At 41.7% G+C, this 21,217-nt stretch overlaps 1 protein-coding gene across 2 annotated transcripts in view; it reads right to left on the bottom strand.

Annotated features, from left to right (window-relative positions):
- The window catches only part of prss12 (serine protease 12), a 138,091-nt gene extending 131,498 nt beyond the window's left edge, over positions 1-6,593 (bottom strand). For both annotated transcript variants that reach the window (XM_039759608.1, XM_039759609.1), the window contains exon 1: positions 5,772-6,593. In XM_039759608.1, the coding sequence (XP_039615542.1) occupies positions 5,772-6,087 (316 nt within the window). In that variant the 5' untranslated portion in view covers positions 6,088-6,593. The remainder of the gene's footprint in view (positions 1-5,771) is intronic.
- Between the last annotated feature and the right edge of the window lie 14,624 nt (positions 6,594-21,217).

Below are 21,217 nucleotides of genomic sequence, written 5' to 3'. Positions count from 1 at the left end.
TTTTCTTCTGCACACACAACACAGTGCACCAAACAGCCACAATAAATTCACAGTCTATTTCCTTCCATTATCTTTCTCCTTATTCTTCTGCCACCTCCACTCCACTCCTCTTCTCTCCTCTCAAGCTCTGTCCTCTGCCTCCCGACTCTGGCTCCCTGAATGGAGTGAGGCGGCCCCTTTTATACTGCACCCAGATGTGCTCCAGGTGCTCCCTGATGGCCTTCCTGCAACACTTTGTATCGAATGAGTGGTTGCTCATGGAGTCCCAAATGAGGCGCATTACCTGCATTGTGAGGGAGCATCAGTTACAACACTACGGCCATGTGTCGTGTTTCCCGGAGGACGATTCAGCTCGTAAGATCCTCATTGTTGGGGACCCGAGTGGCTGGACCAAGCCAAGGGGTCGCCCACATAACACCTGGCTGCAGCAGATAGAGGGTAATTTCCGGAGGGTGGGACTGGACCGTGTATCTGCCTGGGGGGTTGTCAACCGGGATCCCAAGCTGTTTCGTCGTGTGGTGGATGCGGCTACACGCTGTACCAGTGCTTGCTCCCCAACTTGACTTGACTAGTTTTGTAAAGCTCGACTTGCTTGTATGGAATGTTACTTGATTTTAATAAATTCAATAAAATGTTTAAAAAAAAAAAAAAACATTCTGCATATCTTTTGGGGGGCCAATGTACAGTACCCTGGAGCAATTCTCAGGTTAAGGGCTATGCTCAAGGTATCCGGACAGAGTGGGATCCCTAATGGCAGGTACCAGCGCAGATCCTAAGCTGTAGAGCCACCACCCTGCCCATGGTGGGTATTGTGAGGATGGATTGCATAATGACACTCTAAGGGTCCACATACAGGTAGAATGGGTAAAAATAAAAGGATATATCAATATAGGTTCTGTGATTATCAAGCGAATAGTCGGTGCTACTTGGAGGCCTGCTGGGTCTGGGTCTTGAGAATCTGGAGGAGATATTGGGTCATCTTAGCTATCAGCTAAACAAACAGGCTTGATGGACTGAGTGGTCTCCTCTGTTTCTTAGGTTTCTATGGAGTTTCATAAGATTCTTTAGTTCCGTTTCCTAATTGAATGAGTAATTGTATATTTAATGTAGAGTTGGTGCATCTCATTGACAGATTTGAGGCACATTCAAGCTGTTTCCAAATCCATTTTGCGTGAAAATAAACGGCTTGGATGTAAGTGACTGTTAATTCCGACCTGTTTTTCTTGAAACTGGTGGGCGATTTAGTAAAGACTGAAAATGTCTGTTTGCATTTCCACATCCCTTTAGCCTATGAAATCGCTTCTTTTCCTTCCCTACATAATGGCATATGACTCTACTCTTTTGCGTTTAACACCTGTCAGTTGTATTTGAGACAATGCGAAGGTAAAAAGCTGCAGAACAGTTAGTAAGTAATCCAGTCTATTTTTTTTTTATATACTTTATTAATTCCTGAGAGTAAATTGTCTTTTCTGTGGTGGGCTGGCGCACTGCACGGGGTTTGTTTCCTGCCTTGCACCCTGTGTTGGCTGGGATTGGCTCCAGCAGACCCCCGTGACCCTATAGTTAGGATATAGCGGGTTGGATAATGGATGAATGGATGGAAATTGTCTTTTCACAGGACCTTTGGATGCTACAAATATAATAAAACTTTAAACTATACCAGCCTATTTTTTTAAAAGAATGGTTCCTGTGTGGGTGGCACAGTGGCGCAATGAGTGGCACTGCTGCCTTGCAGTTAGGAGACCCAGGTTCACTTCCCAGATCCTCCCTGTGTGGAGTTTTCATGTTCTCCCAGTGTCTGCGTGGGTTTCCTCCCATAGTCCAAAGACATGCAGGTTAGGTGCATTGGCGATTCTAAATTGTGCTTGGTGTGTGGGTGTGTGTGCCCTGCTGTGGGCTGGCGCCCTGCCCGGGGTTTGTTTTCTGCCTTGCGCCCTGTGTTGGCTGGGATTGGCTTCAGCAGACCCCCGTGACCCTGTAGTTAGGATGTAGCGGGTTGGTTAATGGATGGATGGTTCCTGTGTGAACAAAATGTGTTGTATTTCACCTTGATGTTTATAATTGTGTTACTTTGGCTTAAAAATAAGTTAAAGGTTATTTTCTTGCTGAAGAATAGTGACAGTAAGAGACATGACATCCAGTAAAACACCAGGGGCCTCATGTATAAACAGTGCATATGCACAAAAATGTTGCGTACACCCATTTCCACGCTAATATTGCGATGTATAAAAACTAAACTTGCCGTAAAGCCACACACATTTTCACGCCAGCTCAATCCCTTAGCGGACGCACGTTTTTGGCTCAGTTTTACAGACTGGCGGCACCCAGCATCAAAGCAGTGCTACTGTTACTGTGGTCTCCCTTTCTTTTTTAGATTCATATGCCTGACACAGCTTTATCATATACACTGAAATTAACAGTGACACTATCAGTGACAGACTTTTGTCACCGTCCTGCTCCACTGACAGACTGAGGAGATCGTTCCTCCCCCACACTATGCGACTCTTCAATTCCATCTGGGGAAATAAATGCTAACATTATTCAAAGTTATTGTCTGCTTTTACATGCATTTTTATTACTCTTTAATTTAATATTGTTTTTTGTATCAGTATACTGCTGCTGGAGTATGTGAATTTCCCCTTGGGATTAATAAAGTATCTATCTACCGCATATCATTTATAAATTTAAGACATCTGATTGTAATCAACCTGTAACAATATAATGGTCCACGGAATGGCCAAACTATTCCAAATATCATGGCTGCTTTAGCATTGTCACTGTCAGTGCACCACTCAGAGTATTTTAACCCACTGTATCTGAGTCTGGAATCACAGCTCTACAGCAGCTGATCAGGAAGCTCTACGGCGGATTGTGTTGAGAGCGCAGAGGATTATCAGGATGCAGCATCTAGCCCTGGAGAACATTTACAGCACACGGTGCCTCAGGAAAGCCACGAGCATCTGCATGGATTCCACTCAGCCACTCATTCCACTCCAAACCAGCAAATGCTTCAGAGCTTTTCCTGTACGGACCTTGCAGTTCAGAAACAGTTTCATCCCAAGAACTATTAACTGACTCAATCAGTCCATCAAGTGCTCATAGCAGAACTGTTTGTACTTAGAATTACAATTACCTCACTGTAAACTTGCACCACAGCTTCAATATAGCATAACCTGAGCCACTTTATGAACCATTTGAACTATCTGCACAATATGAACATGTATATTGCACTTATGCTGTCAAAACTACTTCCAAACTGCATGTTCTCCCCGTGTCTGCATGGCTTTCCTCCCACAGTCCAAAGACATGCAGGTCAGGTGAATTGGTGTGTGTTTGGGGTGGATGTGAGTGTGTGTTTGAACTGCGCTTGACTTGCGCCCTGTCCAGGGTTTGTTCCTGCCTTGCGCCCTGTGCTACCTGCGATAGGCTCCAGCAGACCCCCTGTTCAGGACTAGGTAGATTTGAGAGTGAATGACTGACTGACTGACTCCCAAAATGTAACTACATAGCCCTGTCTATTTATGCAAATCCAGTACCAATTCACCAATCACACGACTGACATTCACGAAAGTTTGCAGCATGCTGGGTGTTTGGGTGGCTTGAGATGGACTTACCAGCATGGCGTGATTGGCTGAGATTGTGATGAGGACTGGCCCGTAAAGTGACATCCAAATATGGCAGGCCTGATGGTGCAATATATAAAAAGAGGGCCTGTCCTGATCGCTATGCTCACTAACCGATGCCCTTGAAGGCCAAGTCTCACAGCAAATACTTCAGTACGAACATCTGGAAATGCAGCCATCTGCCAAATAAACTATCAACACATTTTCAACATCAATTCTATTTGTAATTGTTCTGTCATTTTTCTAAGAGAGGTTCAAAGTGCAGGTCAAACTGCAGATGACACACACTTCACAAATTTGAAATAAAACTGCAAATTCCTTCATCTTGCAGACTCTCAAACTTCCAAAGAATCTTTTCAATAAACCAACCTAAAAGATTGTTTTCATTTTTTTCAATAGTTTACTTTTGGTTTAAATTCTGGATATTAAACCATTAATTAGAATAAACTTTAGTGCTTGGTAGTGTTTAGTGCTTCATGAAGTCAAAGTGAAAATGATAATGTTCATTAAAATTGAGCTTTTCCCTGAAGGAATGATGCCCTAGACTCACATAGGAAAAATCATAAACCCTCCTGTATCTCTTGGGGTCGAAAAACAATGTGCAGCATCTGCTGGTATAGCCCCTTTTGTGACACTTCAGCAGAACAATCATAGAAAAATCCAAAAGTGGGCATTGAAGTTTTTGATATTTTGCAGAACATGGTGGACACATTTATTTCCATTTGAACAAAAATTCCATCCAGTTATATAAATTCTGTTGGGCTGGATCAGGCCAGGCACCCATCAGAATGACAACAGGAACTACTCAACTGTTACGGCAAATACAGACGCATAGGGGGCACTCACTTTTTCACAAATGACTTCTGCATGTCAGCTTATTTTTGGTTGAATAAAATGTGCCAAAGTAAAATGTGTGATATGGTGTTTATCAGTTGAGATGAGATTTGTTTAATTTTACTGTTTAAAAGATACAGAGAAGTCCTGAAGTATAAAATTGCAACAAAAAAGTATACTTAAGACAGAAATCAACTTTATATCATTAACATTATACAGTTCTCAATGTGACTCACTTCTCAATGAGGAACGAGCTCAGTGAGCTTTACTCGCAACTCACACTCAGTGCCGCAATAACATGATAATGTCCTCCGTTATACTGAGAGATCAACCTTTATACAGTACTTAACATTATAAGGCTTAACCCAGCTCAGCTACCACAGCCCCTCTAAGCAGTGGCGGGCATCAGGCAGGAAACACTGCAGGGTCCACTGCAGCCCACTGGGGCCAACCGCATAGTACAGCTGACAAATCATTTAACCTGCAAGTCCGTGGGGACAGCGGCCAGGAGTCACACCTAAACCCAGGGGGCAGACTGGTGAGGCAGAAGTGATAACCACTGTTTGGGCATAACAACCTATATATATATATATATATATATATATATATATATATATACTGTATATATGACATTAAAATTAAAAGAGCGAGGAGAATGCAGTAACTTATTCATATCACTCTATCATAGAAAGATGTGAGAGGCACTATATGATAGATAGATAGATGTGAAAGGCACTATATAATAGATAGATAGATAGCATTATGTAAAAAATACAGATTAATTACAGTTTTAGTATGTCATGTGTAAATGGTGTACTGCTGAGTATCCCAGACTTTATTTTATTTAATGTTCATCCGTTCATCTAACCTGGTTAAACCAGTCCTTTGTCACCAAAAGGCCAGGACACCACCGAGCTGTCACCCACGCTCGCTGCCTCCGGGCAGATTCGGGTGGCCTGGCCACCACGCAGAAAAGTCACTCGAGTGTGGTTAGCTACTTTTAAATGCTTGTAAGTATTTATGTTGTATTAAGCGCTCGCTAAGTGGGTTTATTCGTGTAGAGGTTAATACTGTAAAATGCCCCTTCGTTGCTTCCTCTTAACACGTGAAATGTTTAATGACATCGCAGTGTGTAATCGCAATCTCACATTGTAAAAAGAGAACAATCGGTTTAGTGTTGCCCACCTTTGTCCTTTTCACTTCCTTTAACGCCCCCTCAGTGGCTCGCGGACTGTGCCTCTGTGCTGTAAACAGCCCCGGCTGTGCGTCCCCCTACAAATTCGTGACCAGGTACGACCGGCCCCACTCCTTTACCTTGCTTGCAGTCACAGTAGCCCCAGTCTATTCTCCCTCGGTCGTTTCGGAAGAAGCACCAAGGTCTGATCCTGCCGTCCGGGTTCCTGCACAAGTTGTGCTCTCCCAGCCCTCGGCCGGGGTACTTCTCCACGAAGCCGGTAATGTTACTCCAGCTGATACACTTGGCCCCGGACTCGGTCACGTCGATCGCTCCTTGGAAGTATCCGTCTCTGCCCCGGTTGTGCAGACAATCGCTGAACGGTGAGAGGAAAGCAGAAGCTCGCGCTACCGTAACTGAGAGCACGATGAGAGTGTAGAAGCCCCGTCGGTTCATCGCGCTGCTTCTATCACAACAAAGGATTCGAGTGAAGCCCCCGGCGTGCGCGGTGCTCCGCAGGCAGCGACAGCGGCATGGGACTCAGCAAGGCTCGGTGCTGGCTGCTGTTCATATAGCGCTAACGAGGGAAAGGCGCTACAAAGACACCGAGCTCGCTTCAGCATTACCGGAAAGGGCGCCTCTGGGATTTGATCTACGTGTTCCCCTTAAGAAAAAACGGCTAGTCGGAAGGTGCTTCTGTTAGAAATCCCAGCGGTCTCGTTAATCCAAAGCTCCATTGATGCAGTTTCATTAAAAAGTCAGCATTTTCCCGGTAGCACTGCACTGCCAGGTTGGCTGATCTGCTAAGGCTGAATGCCAGCACTTGACATTTGGCTTTTACGCGCGTTTGTCTTAAATCTCCAGAACAGGTGAATCTCAGGTACAACTAAAAAGTCATCTGGGTCCTCTAAAAACAAGAAGAGATGCCACGCAGGAAGACTCGCTTGGTCTTTCCTGATCGCCTGCTGAGCAACTTCTGCGGTCCACTCAGAAGCGCTCACTTACGGACGGCTTGTGTTTCAAATGGTGTCACCACCCCGGCCCTCCCCCCAGTGCTGCAGGGCGAGCTGCCTGCAATTGTCACGGGCAAACAGAAGGAGGCAAATGGTGGGGCAACTCCTCGGAGTGAAACTACTGGAGGGGCTGAAAATAACGCCATAGTGCTACAAACAAGATGATACTAAAACAAATCTGTACTGGCGGTCTGCTGTCTGAATTATCTTAAATGCAAAGTCCTCAAGAAAAAAAAAGATAGTACAGTACAAGGATGAGATTAGCATTGTCAGTCAGTCATTCTCAAATCTGCTTAGTCCTGAAGTAAATTGGAGCCAATCCCAGCTAGCACAGTGCACAAAGCAGGAACAAACTCTGGACAGGGAGCCAGTCTGCCACAGGGCAAACACACAGACATGGGAAGAACATGCAAACTCAACACAAGGAGGACCTGGGACAAGAACCTTTGTCTCCTTACCACAAGGTGGCAGCACTACTACTGCACCACCGTGCCACTGTATGCTCACTTTTCTTTTACAGTATTCTTCACTGTAGAGCCACAGATCAACAGTCTTTATACAGATTCTTGATGCAGTAACTTCAGAAAGTATTCACACCCCTTCACTTTTTATAAATTTTGTTATATTGCAGCTGTAGTAGGAGAACAGGTATCCCAGATGAGACAGGGAGAAGTCATTACCCAGATGGGAAGCCAGTGCAACAACACAGACAGATTGGCCAGCGGAACAAATAAATAACTTTCTATCTGGCTGGGTCAGTTAATGGAGGGACGTGGAGGGAGTGGTTCCACCCCCCCATACACCAGGTGGCAGTGGTCCTCTTATGGCAATCCAGTCAGGACTCCCGTAGGGGTGCTTGGGGGATGGAGTACGTAAGTGAGCCCTGTCAGGGTTCCTGGGGATCGAGAGAGGGTGCTGTCGGAGGAGGACCACCCTACTTTCCTTATAGCCCGTGAAGTGCTCCCTGGAAGACATGGCATTACACCCAAAGCATCCCTTGGTCTGGCATAAAAAGGAGCCTGCTGCCTTATGTAGTGGAGTCAGAATCAGGAGGCAGCGGGCAACATTCACATGGAGGAGAGAGGGAGGAAGAATTGTCAGTTTATTTATTGTATAACTAGGGGGCTTACCCCCTGCTCACTTTGCTCACCAACCACCCCAGCCTGCGCTATGCTCCAGTCACTTCGCATCTCTGCCGCTCGCGTTGTGAAGAGGGGGGTGAATGCACCCCAAGGAGACGTGGTCGCTCCTCCAAAACCCCCTCTTAAACGGTGATACAATGGGAAACAAATACATTTTTTTACCTCCTTTTTGCTCGACCAGCTGCTGGCTTGCTGCTGTGCCGCGTGATCTGTATCACGTGCGGCACTTCGAACATTTAAAAGCCTGTACAGCTTTTATTTCCGGCCCCAGGCGTGGTTAAATCTCATGGCATAAAGTCTTGTCTCGCGGGTCGTGAGTTCTTGATAATTTTTAGTTTATAATTTAAAAACCGAATAGGAATCTGAAAATGTCACAACATCACATTAAAGTTCGATAAATTCTGAAAAGAATGATACCAAACATATACATGTAGGTTTTAAAATAAGCCTGATTTAAAGCGTGACAAAAAAGTCACATAAAAACGTCACATAAAATTGTTGCACAAAATCATTGCATTTTTAGGCTTAGGATTTTATACTGTATATATAGAGTACACTGATGATTACTTATGTCCTCTTTTGTGTATTGTATTGTATTGTATTGATTGACCCCCTTCTTTTAAACACCCACTGTACGTCCAACCAACCTGGAAAGGGGTCTCTCTTTGAATTGCCTTTCCCAAATTTTCTTCCGTTTTTTCCCAACTAGGGTTTTTTTTTGGGAGTTTTCCCTTGTCTTCTTAGAGAGTCAAGGCTGAGGGGCTGTCAAAAGGCAGAGCCTATTAAAGCCCATTGCGACACTTCTTGTGTGATTTTGGGCTACAAAAAAAAATATATATATATATATAGGTTTTAAAATAAGCCTGATTTAAAGCGTGACAAAAAAGTGACATAAAAACGTCACATAAAATCGTTGCACTTTTAGGCTTAGGATTTTATATATATAGAGTAGATTCTGGAACACTGCTGGAAGGAGGTTTGTGAAGGTGTATTGTGGAATAAGTATCTTTTATTTATTATAAGAATATTTATTTATTCTAATAACGTGTATTGCTTTTTCTTTGGTTACAGTTGGCGTGGTTGACAGGATTTCCTTGGCATCTGCTTGGTTTAGGCTACAATAAATTTATGCCAAGTGTGACCATATACAGTGTACATATGTATACACACACACTAACTGTGTAAACCCGTGCTCCTAGAAACTATTGAAATCGTCAGAAAAAAAATTGAAAAGCAGATTTGTCAGTTTCGTTTTGCATACATGCTCCGTAGTCTATCAGCAGCTAAGCGAGTTTCTTTTTCCTCTGAGGTTTCGTTTTGCCGATGTGCTCGCCTCGCTTGTGTATTACCGGCTAAGTTAGTCATTAGTCGACAGTTTCACTTTGGCGACTAAGTGGCTTTCTTTCAGCTTCATGCTGTAGCCTTGTACTTCTTTCTTCTTCCAACTTGTTAACTTGGGTTCGCCTTGCCAGCTCTTTGAGCGTCATGCTGTAGTCTCGCACTTCCAAGCCAGACAGACAGACACACACACTTCCACACATAGACATTTATATGTAAGGTATATATAAGGCATAAATTCAAGAAGGTGCTGTAAACATTCCTCAGGGATTTTGGGCCATATTGATATGATAGCATCACGCCGTTGCGGCAGATTTGACACCTGCACATCTATGATGCGAATCTCCCATTCCACCACATCTCAAAGGTGCTCTATTGGACTGAAAAAGGTTGCCACAGGACATCAACTACACAAACATGTTCAGCATCACGATTAGCTGGGTAACAATCAGCTGATGCTGGTACCTCATTTTTGTTTTCAATCTCCATCTCCAGATGACTTGTATCAAAAGGTCTGAAAACTCAGAGTCTGATTCAGCAATAATACGCAAAACAGCCTCCACAGAGTATTTTGCTGTGGTCTCTCACCAGATGTTGATGCCATTTTAGAGGTTGTTTGCTCTTCACTACTCATGCAAGCGCAGGAAATCAAGGTAAAATCAATGAAGCTAGCTTTCCTTCTAGCAAAGAGAGGTTTGTATAGAAAGTTTTGTATAGTTCACTGCCTGATACAACTCCAGCACTGGGGGTCCATCCCCTTTTGGTTCAACATATAAAGAACAAGGAATGTAATGAGAAAAAATAGTTGTGGCGGGCAGCCGGGAAACCCTGAGTGTGGAAGGCCCAGGGAAGAGAGTATTTTCAGGGCAGTTTCTCCCTCCAGGCTGACAGAGGGCAGCCCCCTTGGTTTCCAGCAGTGCATGGGAGCTCAACCCTGTTGGAGCCCGTGGCCACTGCCAGGAGGCGCATGGACATTTCCAGGGCCTTATTTGGCCACACTTGCACAACACCCAGAAGTGTGGCCAGAAGAAGCTTGTCCTTCCAGGTAACCTATAGAGGGAGCCAGTCACCATCACTCAATGGCCAGAGTCAGGAGGAAATGAACAAAGCCTGAGCAGGAGTGGAGGCGGATGGATTGGCAGCAAAGAAGGGACTGTGTATTGCCCTATTGGTGATTTGTGCGCTGTGTGTTGGACTGTGGCGTTTGTAAATAAACCGTGTGTAGTCTGACCAAACGCGTCTCTGAGTCTATCTGTGTAGGGGTTAGGGCGGCCGTACGAGCCACGGCCTTCACATAGTGATAACACTTTAGTTTAGGTACTACAAAAATGCGTCAATTTCTCATTTACTCTTATGTGACAAGACCTTACCAAAGGCTTCTCTTTGGTGTTTGTAATACAAAGCATCAGTAAAGAGTTTATTTAACTGTGCAATGTGGGCTACTAAAATAACTTCACTTTGGAACAGTCATGTGTCTCTGGATATTGCATTTAAATTTAAATTAAGTTAGCAAAAACTGAAAAAAAGGAAATTTTGGAATATTACAAAAGGGGTTTCTTCAGTTCTTCAGAGAACAACTAATAGGTTAAAACCTACAGGTGTTCTGTGGTGATTAAAGTATAAATTTATATTTTGTGTTTTGGGATAAAATTAGCTTCTACAAAGAAAAACAAAATAGAAACTTTATAGTGCAGTTTCCAGTCTCCAAAGAAAGAGCAATCTATTAGTTTTGAGAACTGTAAAGGGGAATCCTGACCACTAAGCTGCTACACTTCCTTGGCTTAAAATGACTGCCTAGGAGATATTAGATTAATAGAGAGAATAGAAAGGAGCCCACTGCAAAAATTAAATAACACATTTAGACTTTCAATGATGAATATCTCATATGGCTGGAGATAGTATTTTAAATATATAACTGGGAAACAAGCTGTGCTAGGATTAAAAACCAGGAATTCAAACCCCTCAAATCATCAAAGCCAAAACTAAACATGAGAATCAAGTCAAAGCTGAAAGGTTGTTGGCAGAAAAAGGAGTAAAACCAAAGAATCACAAGAAAGCGTTTTAGGGATTTATTCGCAAACTCCAATAGAAAATGGCCATCTAAACGAACCTTTATAATCTTTATACCGTAATTGGTGCCGAGGTTGTAACAACTAAGTCATGTTTCTAGTAACCCAACCTACCTCATAAATAGCGGCTTCCAAAGACAGGACAAAATGGCATCAGAAATGGAGCAAAATCTTTTTTACCTGCATAATTACACGTTGGATTAAAATAAATGTGAGAAATACATTCATCACCCATTTAAAGCCCCAAAATCAATGTTGAAAGAGTCAAATATTCCAAGAAGTAATGCATAACAGAACCATGGTGTTGACAGCATGGGGGCAGGAGAGGTACAGTAATTGCCCCTTGGCTTTTTTGTTGAATGTAAACACACACCCTTATGAGAAAATATATATTCATATCTTACTGCTTTAATTTAAAAAAAATTGCTTCATCAACCCTTCACTAACTCTGTAATCTTCATCAAAAGAAATGTTAGTGGATGGGCAATGCAATGCACACAGAGCTAAACCAATGACACATGAGGGTTGTTAGACTGGGGAGGTTTCCGCCCAGCTGGACTGAATTTGATTGGATCGTGCAGGTGATATGTGCAATCTGACAACACTGAATTCAACTGATTGGATGGATAAATGGTACTCACTATAAAGTTAACAGAGACCGATTTTGAACAAAAACAAGTAAGTTGCATATTTATGTGAATTATTCCAGTGTTTCTATTGCAAAAAGTTCATAATTACATCAAACAACTCATTTTCAGCAAATACACTCCATATTATTATCAAACATTTTACCAAATATATTTAGAGTAAGATAATATGTATATCCATCCATTATCCAACCCGCTATATCCTAACTACAGGGTCACGGGGGGTCTGCTGGAGCCAATCCCAGCCAACACAGGACGCAAGGCAGGAAACAAACCCCAGGCAGGGCACCAGCCAACTGCAGGATAATAGGTATAATAACCAGAAAATGATTCTTGTAAATCTCTTAAAAGAAGTTAATAACACTAAAAATGCTAAAAGTAGAAAAAGCACCAAGTGAACAACAGTTTGTATAATAAGCTTCTGAAAAGTCTATGAACCTGCAGTTACTGTCTTCTAGGTTGGTAGCAAGATTTCATTAATTGTGGATAAAGCATTACCACTTTCTCACCAAATTCTGTTTTATGTCTATAGCATGTGTATTTACACCAATGACCATAATCTCCTGAAGAAGGGGCCTGAGTTGCCTCGAAAGCTTGCATATTGTAATCTTTTTAGTTAGCCAATAAAAGGTGTCATTTTGCTTGGCTTTTCTCTACATGTAAAACTAATAATGTCTGCATTAAGTGTGAGTTACAGTTAATCTTTTTTAATTGCTGTGCTCATGAAAGGATGCCAAGGAAGAAAAGAACTAAAAAAATGGATGACACACATGTGCTGGCATCCCCGCCAGGGTTAAGTAGGGACCCTTACTTGGCCAGGAGGCCAGTGTAATAGAAGGAGCAGAGGAGATGTTGTCTGGTGAGTATTTTCTCTGCCAATACAATATATCCCTGGGTTTCAGTATACCCATTCAGATACCCAGAGGGCACACTGGGAACTGTAGTCCCAGAGTACGGCTCTGTTGGGTTCCGTGGGTACCGCCAGGGTGTGCTGCAGGGGATTACAATCCCAACTTCATGCGACTTCCACCTGACCCGGAAATACTTGTCCTAGCATTGGAACAATTCACAGGTCTGTGATAAAAGGAGCCGCTCCGCCTCACCTCAAGGAGTCAGAGTAGGGAGGTGGCAGGCAAATCTCATCAGGAGGACCGAAAGAGGAAGAGAATCTTTAATTATACTTGTGTGTTTTGGCTGATGCTTATTTGGAAAATCATTGGTTACAAATGAAAACATTTTATTTGAACCCAGAATTGTATTGGGTGACATTGTTGCTTTAGTTTGGGGTTAAGTGGTAACCCCTTGTGCTCAAAACTCCTAAAGGGAGCGCAAAGAACTTCTTTATTTACCCAGAGAAAGTCAAGAAATGAGAGAAGGGATGAACAAGAAATCCAGTCAAATTCAGAAAGCAGTCCATTATACAGGGTGGCCCACAAAAAAGTGGCCCGCTTCCACCGAGACGAATCGATCTCATGATGTTGCAAAGAGTGTACATGAACATGCTGAAATGGGCACAGAGATGTATTGACACACAAGGAGATCAATTTCACATCTTCTGTAAATTGTGAGTACCAAATTTGATCATTTTTCTCTTCACCACGTAATGCAGTCATCTCAGTGGAGGTGGGCCACTTTTTCATGGGCCACCCTGTATTACAAACAAGAGTCATATAACATAACTGTTTAATGTAGTTTCAGAGGACCGACTTTGATGTCCCCTGCAGTCCACTTGGAAATGTCATCCTTGCAAAAATAAAAGACGCAACACAAAAACAAAAGGAGACATCAAAACAGCTAAATTAAAGCCACCAATTACCCAATCGAGTGGGGTGCTGATTTGGTGCTATCAGTGCCTCGGTCTCCAGCTACAATGATCCTTATCTTTGTAATAGTGGTTTCTTGCTGCCAAGAAAAAAACAATGCTGTTGGCAGCTCGTAATCTCCAGAAGTCACCTTCATGTTGTGAGTTCTCCTGCAGCCACATTCACATATTCCTATGACAGTTAATTGTCGATTTTGGCAAACTAGCTCCTGCGACATTCCATCCTCAACTCTGCCTCAGAGTCTCTTTCCATCGTTAACTGTACGGTTCAGTCCAAATCCCCACCCAGTTAAATAGTGCAGATAATTACACATGACCCATGAAAAACTCCACTCAATTAAACAGTGCAACAACTACAAAATCATGTGAAAATAATCAATTAACCAAGTGCTCCACAGAAAGAAGAACTGCACAATACCACATAATCAAACTAAATAAACACTTTAAACACCAACAAACGCTCTGTGTAACATAATTCCCATGACACTCGCTCGCCGGGTTTTCAGTCTTGACGAAGCAGTAACATCAGGAAGTCATCCAGATGGTCAAAAGAGTGCGTGAGATTTATACAGCATAGATGAGGAATGACTGTTGACTGAGCTCAGTGTTCCACTCCTCATTTGTCTTTCCCAGGAGTAACAGACAAATCCTGCAGACCACCTTACAGCAGAATGAGGTCAAAACCACCTTACCCTGCTTGAGTGAACTCTTCAAAATGTGCGTCACATTACCTGTCACAACAGCTTCAGTTGAGTGCTCATTTTCAAAGCTGAAATGGCTGAAATGAAAAATACGTAATAGCCGTGGTGACATAAGGATTTGCCATAGGAATGAGATCAGAAAAGAGATCTCCTTGAAATCTTTTTTGGTTTTTCCTAGATAATAATGAGATCAGAAAGAAAATAAACAGAGGCATGTTTTTTTTTTTTGTCTCACACTTATTAGATTTTTCTCCTGGGGAAAAAATACCCCAGTAAGTCTCACAAGTGTCTCCTCTTGAGCTTCAGCAGAGATCTCAGCAAAGTCACACAAGGAGCTCAGATTCTCCAAGTAGTGTCTTGACATTTTTGGTAATTTGAATGTGTTTGCATTGTGTGCTTAGTAATACATGGTGAAATATATGAACCGCAGTTTGCATTAATAACTTTACTAAGTTTAGAAGACTGTTCTTGCTTCTGAATAATACTTTTAGTTGCTCTAATTTAAATTTCTGTGTTCCGATTAGATCATACTCATTATGGAAGAAAAGGAAGGCAGTGTGATGTTGTGGTTAAGGATGGTCTTCAGTCCCTGAGGTTCTGGGTTCAAATCCCACTACTGACACCACTGTGTGACTATGAGCAGGTCACTTCACCTGCCTGTGCTCCAGTTGGAAAAACAAAAGAAATGGAACCAATTGTATCTCAGATGTTGTAAGTCACCTTGGACCAAGGCATAAGTTCAAAATTAAGTGAAAATATAGGAGCAGGTGAAAACAAGACTAGAAAGAGAGCTCACAATATGGGAGAGACGTTCAAAAAGTTTTTGCACTTTTATATTTTCATTGGAAACAGTGAAGAAGGAAGGAGTAGTAATTGGTCGTGTCTGAGAGTGTCATGTGACTGAGAAAATTGCATCGCAAAATCAAGGTGACTAGGTGGAAAAGGGATGTACTGTAATTTGTTTTTGAAATTCTTAATAATAAGAGTTATAAAAAAGTGAGGAAACTTCTTGCATGCCCCTTGTATAACATGCTTTTCCAAACCAAATTCTCAATTTTAACTGCTTTTACCTCAGTATGATCTCATATCTCCTAAGGAATTTTAGGAGAAATATCAGTGACAAAGTTGATTCTTAAATGAAACATAAATCAGAATCTCTTTAAAGTCTCATGAGCCATCAAAGATCAGCCTTTGAACTAATGAAGTTTTCCTGTGGATTCGGACCTTCTTCTCCTATCCACTACAAAAACATTACCATCAGAGGCCAATCTAAAGTGACTGAGATCTCCAAATAGATGTCTACAAGGAGAACATTGCTATAATTCCAGAGACAGTTTAAGAAATAAACAGAAAAATAAAATAAATGTTATTACCTTTGCATCCAGTTATGTATAGTATGTAACAACTTGCTTTACAACAGTGCTCAGCCTAAATCATGACACTAGGTGCCTTTTGGGGGGGTCTTAAGCTGGCCTTGATACTAATGTTTCCTTAAAATATACCAAGAAAGTTTCAGGGCCACAAGAGGTAAAAATATTATTCCGATTCTTCACCTTTCCACTCCAGGCCTTCTAAAGCTAGTGTCTCATCATTTATAGATTCTCCATTTTCTGATACCACATAGCTTTCTTTATCAATTCTTCCTCTTGCTATTTAGCCCAAGAGCATATTTACTGAGATGAAGATACCAGTTCATAGATTTCAGCCAAATGGAAAGAGCAGTATTGATGTTTCCAACAGATGCAAGCTAATTTAAAATTTCCTTGATGGATGAAAAACTTGTATTGATTTCATAGTTAATGGGGCTGGAATGCACGTTATAGCTGTAACAGAGCCACTTAACTAATCAATATTCTCACCGCTGAAAACATATTCATAAACGCTGCAAATAATTATAGTCACATTTCATCTTAAATGTCACATTTATTTTTACATATAAACTTATTTGTTAAAAAACTATCCAAGACTGTGAGCCCATAGCCTGACCCTTTAGGCTGAGCAGAGGTCGAGCCCGGAGGCCATCTCTCTTGCTCCATATGCAGACCTTCATCGGGATGTATTGCATTCAAGTACATCAAAAAAACAGGAAGGGTGGCTAGTTAATGTAGGGGTTATTGTTTCAAACATTAACACTCCTGTAATATGGGATCGATTCCTGGCTTGTCCCCTGTGGTTGTGTGAAGTTTACACCAAGTTTTCATATAAAAACATGAAGATGCATGTAAAGGGATAATTTTTGACTACGATTTGGACTAGAGTGGGTGTCGGTGTGATTGTGCACTTAGGTGGACTGGCAGCCCATTTACTGTTGATTCCTGTCTTCCATTCAGAACTGCTTGGAATAGGCCTTGTCTCCTTACAAAACTGTTTTGGACTAAATTGGTTCATAAATGATTGAATGAGAGTGTCCTTCTGCATTATGAAGTGAAAAATGGTAATTATATTGTTAATACTGTCCCAGAGCTCCTACGGATTTTTAAGTTAATATATAATAATCTTTTACAATCTATTACAAGTACACACTCATCCTTCTATATAAAAGCGGTCGGGTGTCCTTCTGTCCCGTGAGTGCTACGCAGGCGCGGAGTTTCACACACGCCCCGTCCATTTTGCAATGCACGATGGGATTTGCAGTTTCGTTTTCTCTACTCCAAACTGTGTGATATCTTCTTCTTCTTCCTTACTATATAAAAGCGGTCGGGATTGTCCTTCCGTCCCGTGAGTGGAAAGCGTAGCGGTGTTCCGCTTATCACAGACTTACTACTTGCAGCTTATGGTATGCGGCGACATGATGTGAGCAGAGTTCTGGTGCTCCCATCATTCCCTTGCTTTTGTGCGCGATACACTGGAAAAATAGACAAAGTTATGTCTCTGGAAATAATTAATATTGATAGAATACAAATGCCTCACCGCGTAGTAAATATCAGGGGGGTTCAAAAGGGCGACCTCAATATAGAAAAAAAGTTTAAATTTCATCACAAAAATAACAGAAACTACGAGTATTAAAGTAATACCACTCAAATGCAATATAACCAAATTAATGAGTTTGTATAAAATATCAATTTGATCTACATATTGAAGTGCCTTAAGAAGTGGTCAATTTAAAAGTCGGTCGCCTTAAAAGGCCGGTCAGCCTAGTATATATGATTATTTAACAGAGGGAAAAGGATTCAATGCAACTCAAGGGTTAGCTAAATGTAACTTAAAGTTGAAAGTGTCTGTGGTTTCTGAAGTCTTGTTCTTAGAGCAGTGAAAGCTACAACAACATGTCACTTAAAAAGATTTCTTCCACGTGTAGGTATTCTGAATAACCAGGTCTGGGTTTTTACTCAGACTCTATGCTACACTCTCTCGGATGGAGTGATGGCTCTGTGGCTACAGATCTGCACCGGCAATTGGAAGGTTGCTGGTTTGAATTCCATAAATGCCAGAAGTGACTCGAGACTGTTGGGCCTCTGAGCAAGGCCCTTAACCTGCAATTGCTCCATCCTGGGTATGACATTAATCTGCATCCAGCCCTGCAAGGAGATCCTCCAACTTGCAGGGAAAACTCAGGGGTTGATGGCAGGATTGGCATTCCAGCCACTGTAAAAATCCCAATCCGTATGCTTCGTTGTGTGGTGGATGTGGCAACGCCCTGTAATCAGAACTTGCTCCCAACCTCTATGTCTACCCGAACATCTTGGACCTTCTTACAGAAGCTACCAACAGGTAAATCAGTAACAAACACCCTTCTGGAAAGCAGGGATAAACTGATGGGAGAACCCACACACCCCTCCTCTGAAGTGGTGCTAAGATCAATAGGACAACCCACTAAACACCCCTATTAATGAAGCGGTGTTAAGAATAATGGGAGAATCAAAATGAGTCAGCAACTACTGTTGGCTTTAGTTGATTGGAAGAGGTGATACATTTCTGCATATTATGAGTCAGATGTATTAGATAAGGTAATGTAATTAAAGAAAAGCATAAAAGGAGATTAATTGTTTAATTGATTGCTCACTCCATGGACATTTGTGTAGATAAAGAAATGTTCTGCATTCTCATCTGGGCTCCATGACTGCCTTCTTTGAAGACAGAGGAAAGTGTTTTTTTTCAATGACACTCCTAGATAATAAACAAACCCAGTTTAATCTACCATTGGATTACACACTTTCTTACTGATAGGAAACAGTATGTGCAGCTGGGCAAACTTGTCTGACCCTCTAGCTCTTAGTACTGGTGTGCCACAGGCCTGTGTCCTTTCCTTACTACTCTTCCCACTACATACACATGACTGTACCTCTGGTGGTTCATCTGTCAAACTTCTTAAATTTGTGGATGATGTCACACTAATAGGCATCATTTCAAACAATTATGAGTCCATATACAAATGAGAGGCAGAACATAAAACAGTTTGGTGTAGCCTTTATAATAATTTGGACCTTGATATTCAAAAAAACTCAGGAGATGATCATAGCTTTCAGGGAGCTGGGACTTGCTTTAAATGGCTTAAACATTGGGATGGCAGAGCCATTTAAGTGTCTGGGCACCACACTGTCGCAAAACCTTAAGTGGAATGAAGCATCACATGTACAGTATTATCAAGAATGCTCATCAGAGAATGTTCTTTTTGCACCAGCTGAGGAAATTCAATCTCCTCCAAGCAATATTGGTCCAGTTCCACACAGCCATCATCGAGTCCATTCTGACCTCATCTGTAACTGTCTGGTGTAACTGCTGCCTCTGCTCAGGCTAAGTATAATCTGTGGCACATCATCAGAACGTGTGAAAAGATAATAGGCTGTAACTTACCACCCATTCTAGTCCTACATGAGTCCAGGGTAAGAAAGCTTGCTGCAAAGGTCACCACATCACTTAAACAAATTTCTTCCATGTGCACGTATTCTGACTAACCAGGTATGGGTTTTTACTCAGTCTCTATGCATACCTACACATCTTGGACTTTTTAACCTTTTATATTTTATATATTTTATTCTGTTTTATCTTTTCATATTCTGTGTTACCCTTGTATGTTGTATCAATGACATTAAGACAAATTCCTAATACTCGTAAGGGTCAGGTCAAGTTGGGGAGCATGCACTGGTACAGCACATTGCTGCACCCACCACACGACAAAACAGCTTGGGATCCTGGTTGGCAACCCCCCAAGCAAACACACAGTCCAGTCCCACTCTCCGGAAATGATCATCTATCTGCCGCAGCCATGTGATACGTGGGTGTCCCCTTGGCCTGGTCTAGCCACTTAAGCCTGCTTATGCTGGGTTCATGTCCAAGTGTCTGTTAAAGGCGTTTTCATTTGAAAGTCACGGTTCAGCCAGCTCTCTGATATTTTCATTATTAGCCTTGAATTTTACTTGCACTGTGTCCCATTTAAACTTGTAAACTTGTATGTGCATATGTCAAAGACCACGGGTCCTTCCTTCTGACATCATTGTGATGCTCTTGTATGCGTGTTGCAAAAACTGTGCATCAGTACCATTATGGACTAAGTTGAGGCCGAATCATCTGAAGGTCATTAAAAACAAGACACTAATGTATCTCTCAAGAGCTAGCTTAGAATAATCAAGAAGGTTGCACCAAACAGGAAAAGGCATTGGAAACCAAAGGCATTTTTGTAGAGTATACACAAGTTTTTCAACACAGTCAGCCGAATAAGTAGCTGCAAATAAGTTGCCAACTCCAGGCTTGTTAATTAGTACATGTTCATATCAAGTTCTAAACTAATAATTGATTCACACCTCATTCTTTTCATTCTAGTGTTCATCGTCTATCTCTTTCAAAGAGGTGTAATTCGTGCAAAGTAAACTTAGCATTTGGCATTAGCTACTTCAAGACCCGTTATATTTCCGAATACCTCAAAGTATACTATGCCATATTCTGATTGCACTGTTTTGCTTTTCAATAAAAATGTTTGATAAACAAATTAGTTTTAAGTTATGCCACCTTTCTCATTATCCAGTGTGGCCAGGTTTGACAGGCACTTGATAGATAGATAGATAGATAGATAGACAGCCCAATTCTATAAAATCTAGCTGAATGCTGGTTATTATGAGTGGTGATTCATGCCAAAATTAAGACTCACAATGCGGACGAGTCCATTTGGCATGCATCACCCGCACAGTTAGTTCACTCAAATACCCACCAAGCTGCAAACATCCGTGATTGTCACTCCTCTGGTTGGCAAATTGATATTTAATTTGAATGAATGGGTGGGGCTATGTGGTTAAATGTCGGGAGTAGTTTTGCTAAATGTGGTCTGCCGGAGGGTCCAATCTATATTCTATTCGGTTATATCGGTCCCATTTTCTTTTCTTTCCAGTGAAACAACATAAAGGAAATTTAGTGAAGGCCTATATCAGTGTATATCTGCAAAGGAAAAAAAAGTTTATTTCCAGGCTGAAGTTGAAAAGAGGTTGGAGACGCAGCATTTCAGCAATAAAGGATTCATCAGGCGTTTTACCAAATGTCATGTCTCATACCTTCACTGTTCTTCAGTGAGAAAATAACCTTTATCGTTTTTGCCTAGGAGAAATGTGACGAGGCTAAACCAAAGTAACATACTTGTAAACATAATGGTGAAATAAAACACATTTTTGTTCTCACATGAACTATCCTTTTAAATAATATGCTGGTATAGTTTAATGCTTTATTATAAAGGTGGAATTCACATAAGAAAGGATTACTTACTAAATATGTTCCAGCCTTTTACCTTCGCATCGTCTCAAAGACAACTGACAGGTGTTAAAAGGATGGAGTTGTGCGTCATTTCACTGACATTATGTATTAAAGAAAAGGAGATTTCATAAGCTAAAGAGACGTGGAAACGCAAATTGACATTTTCATTCTTTACA

The sequence above is a fragment of the Polypterus senegalus genome, chromosome 7 (genome assembly GCF_016835505.1).
Source record: "Polypterus senegalus isolate Bchr_013 chromosome 7, ASM1683550v1, whole genome shotgun sequence".
Taxonomy (NCBI): domain Eukaryota; kingdom Metazoa; phylum Chordata; class Cladistia; order Polypteriformes; family Polypteridae; genus Polypterus; species Polypterus senegalus.
The sequence above is the reverse complement of the archived record's forward strand: the minus strand, read 5'-3'. Positions and strand labels throughout refer to the sequence as shown.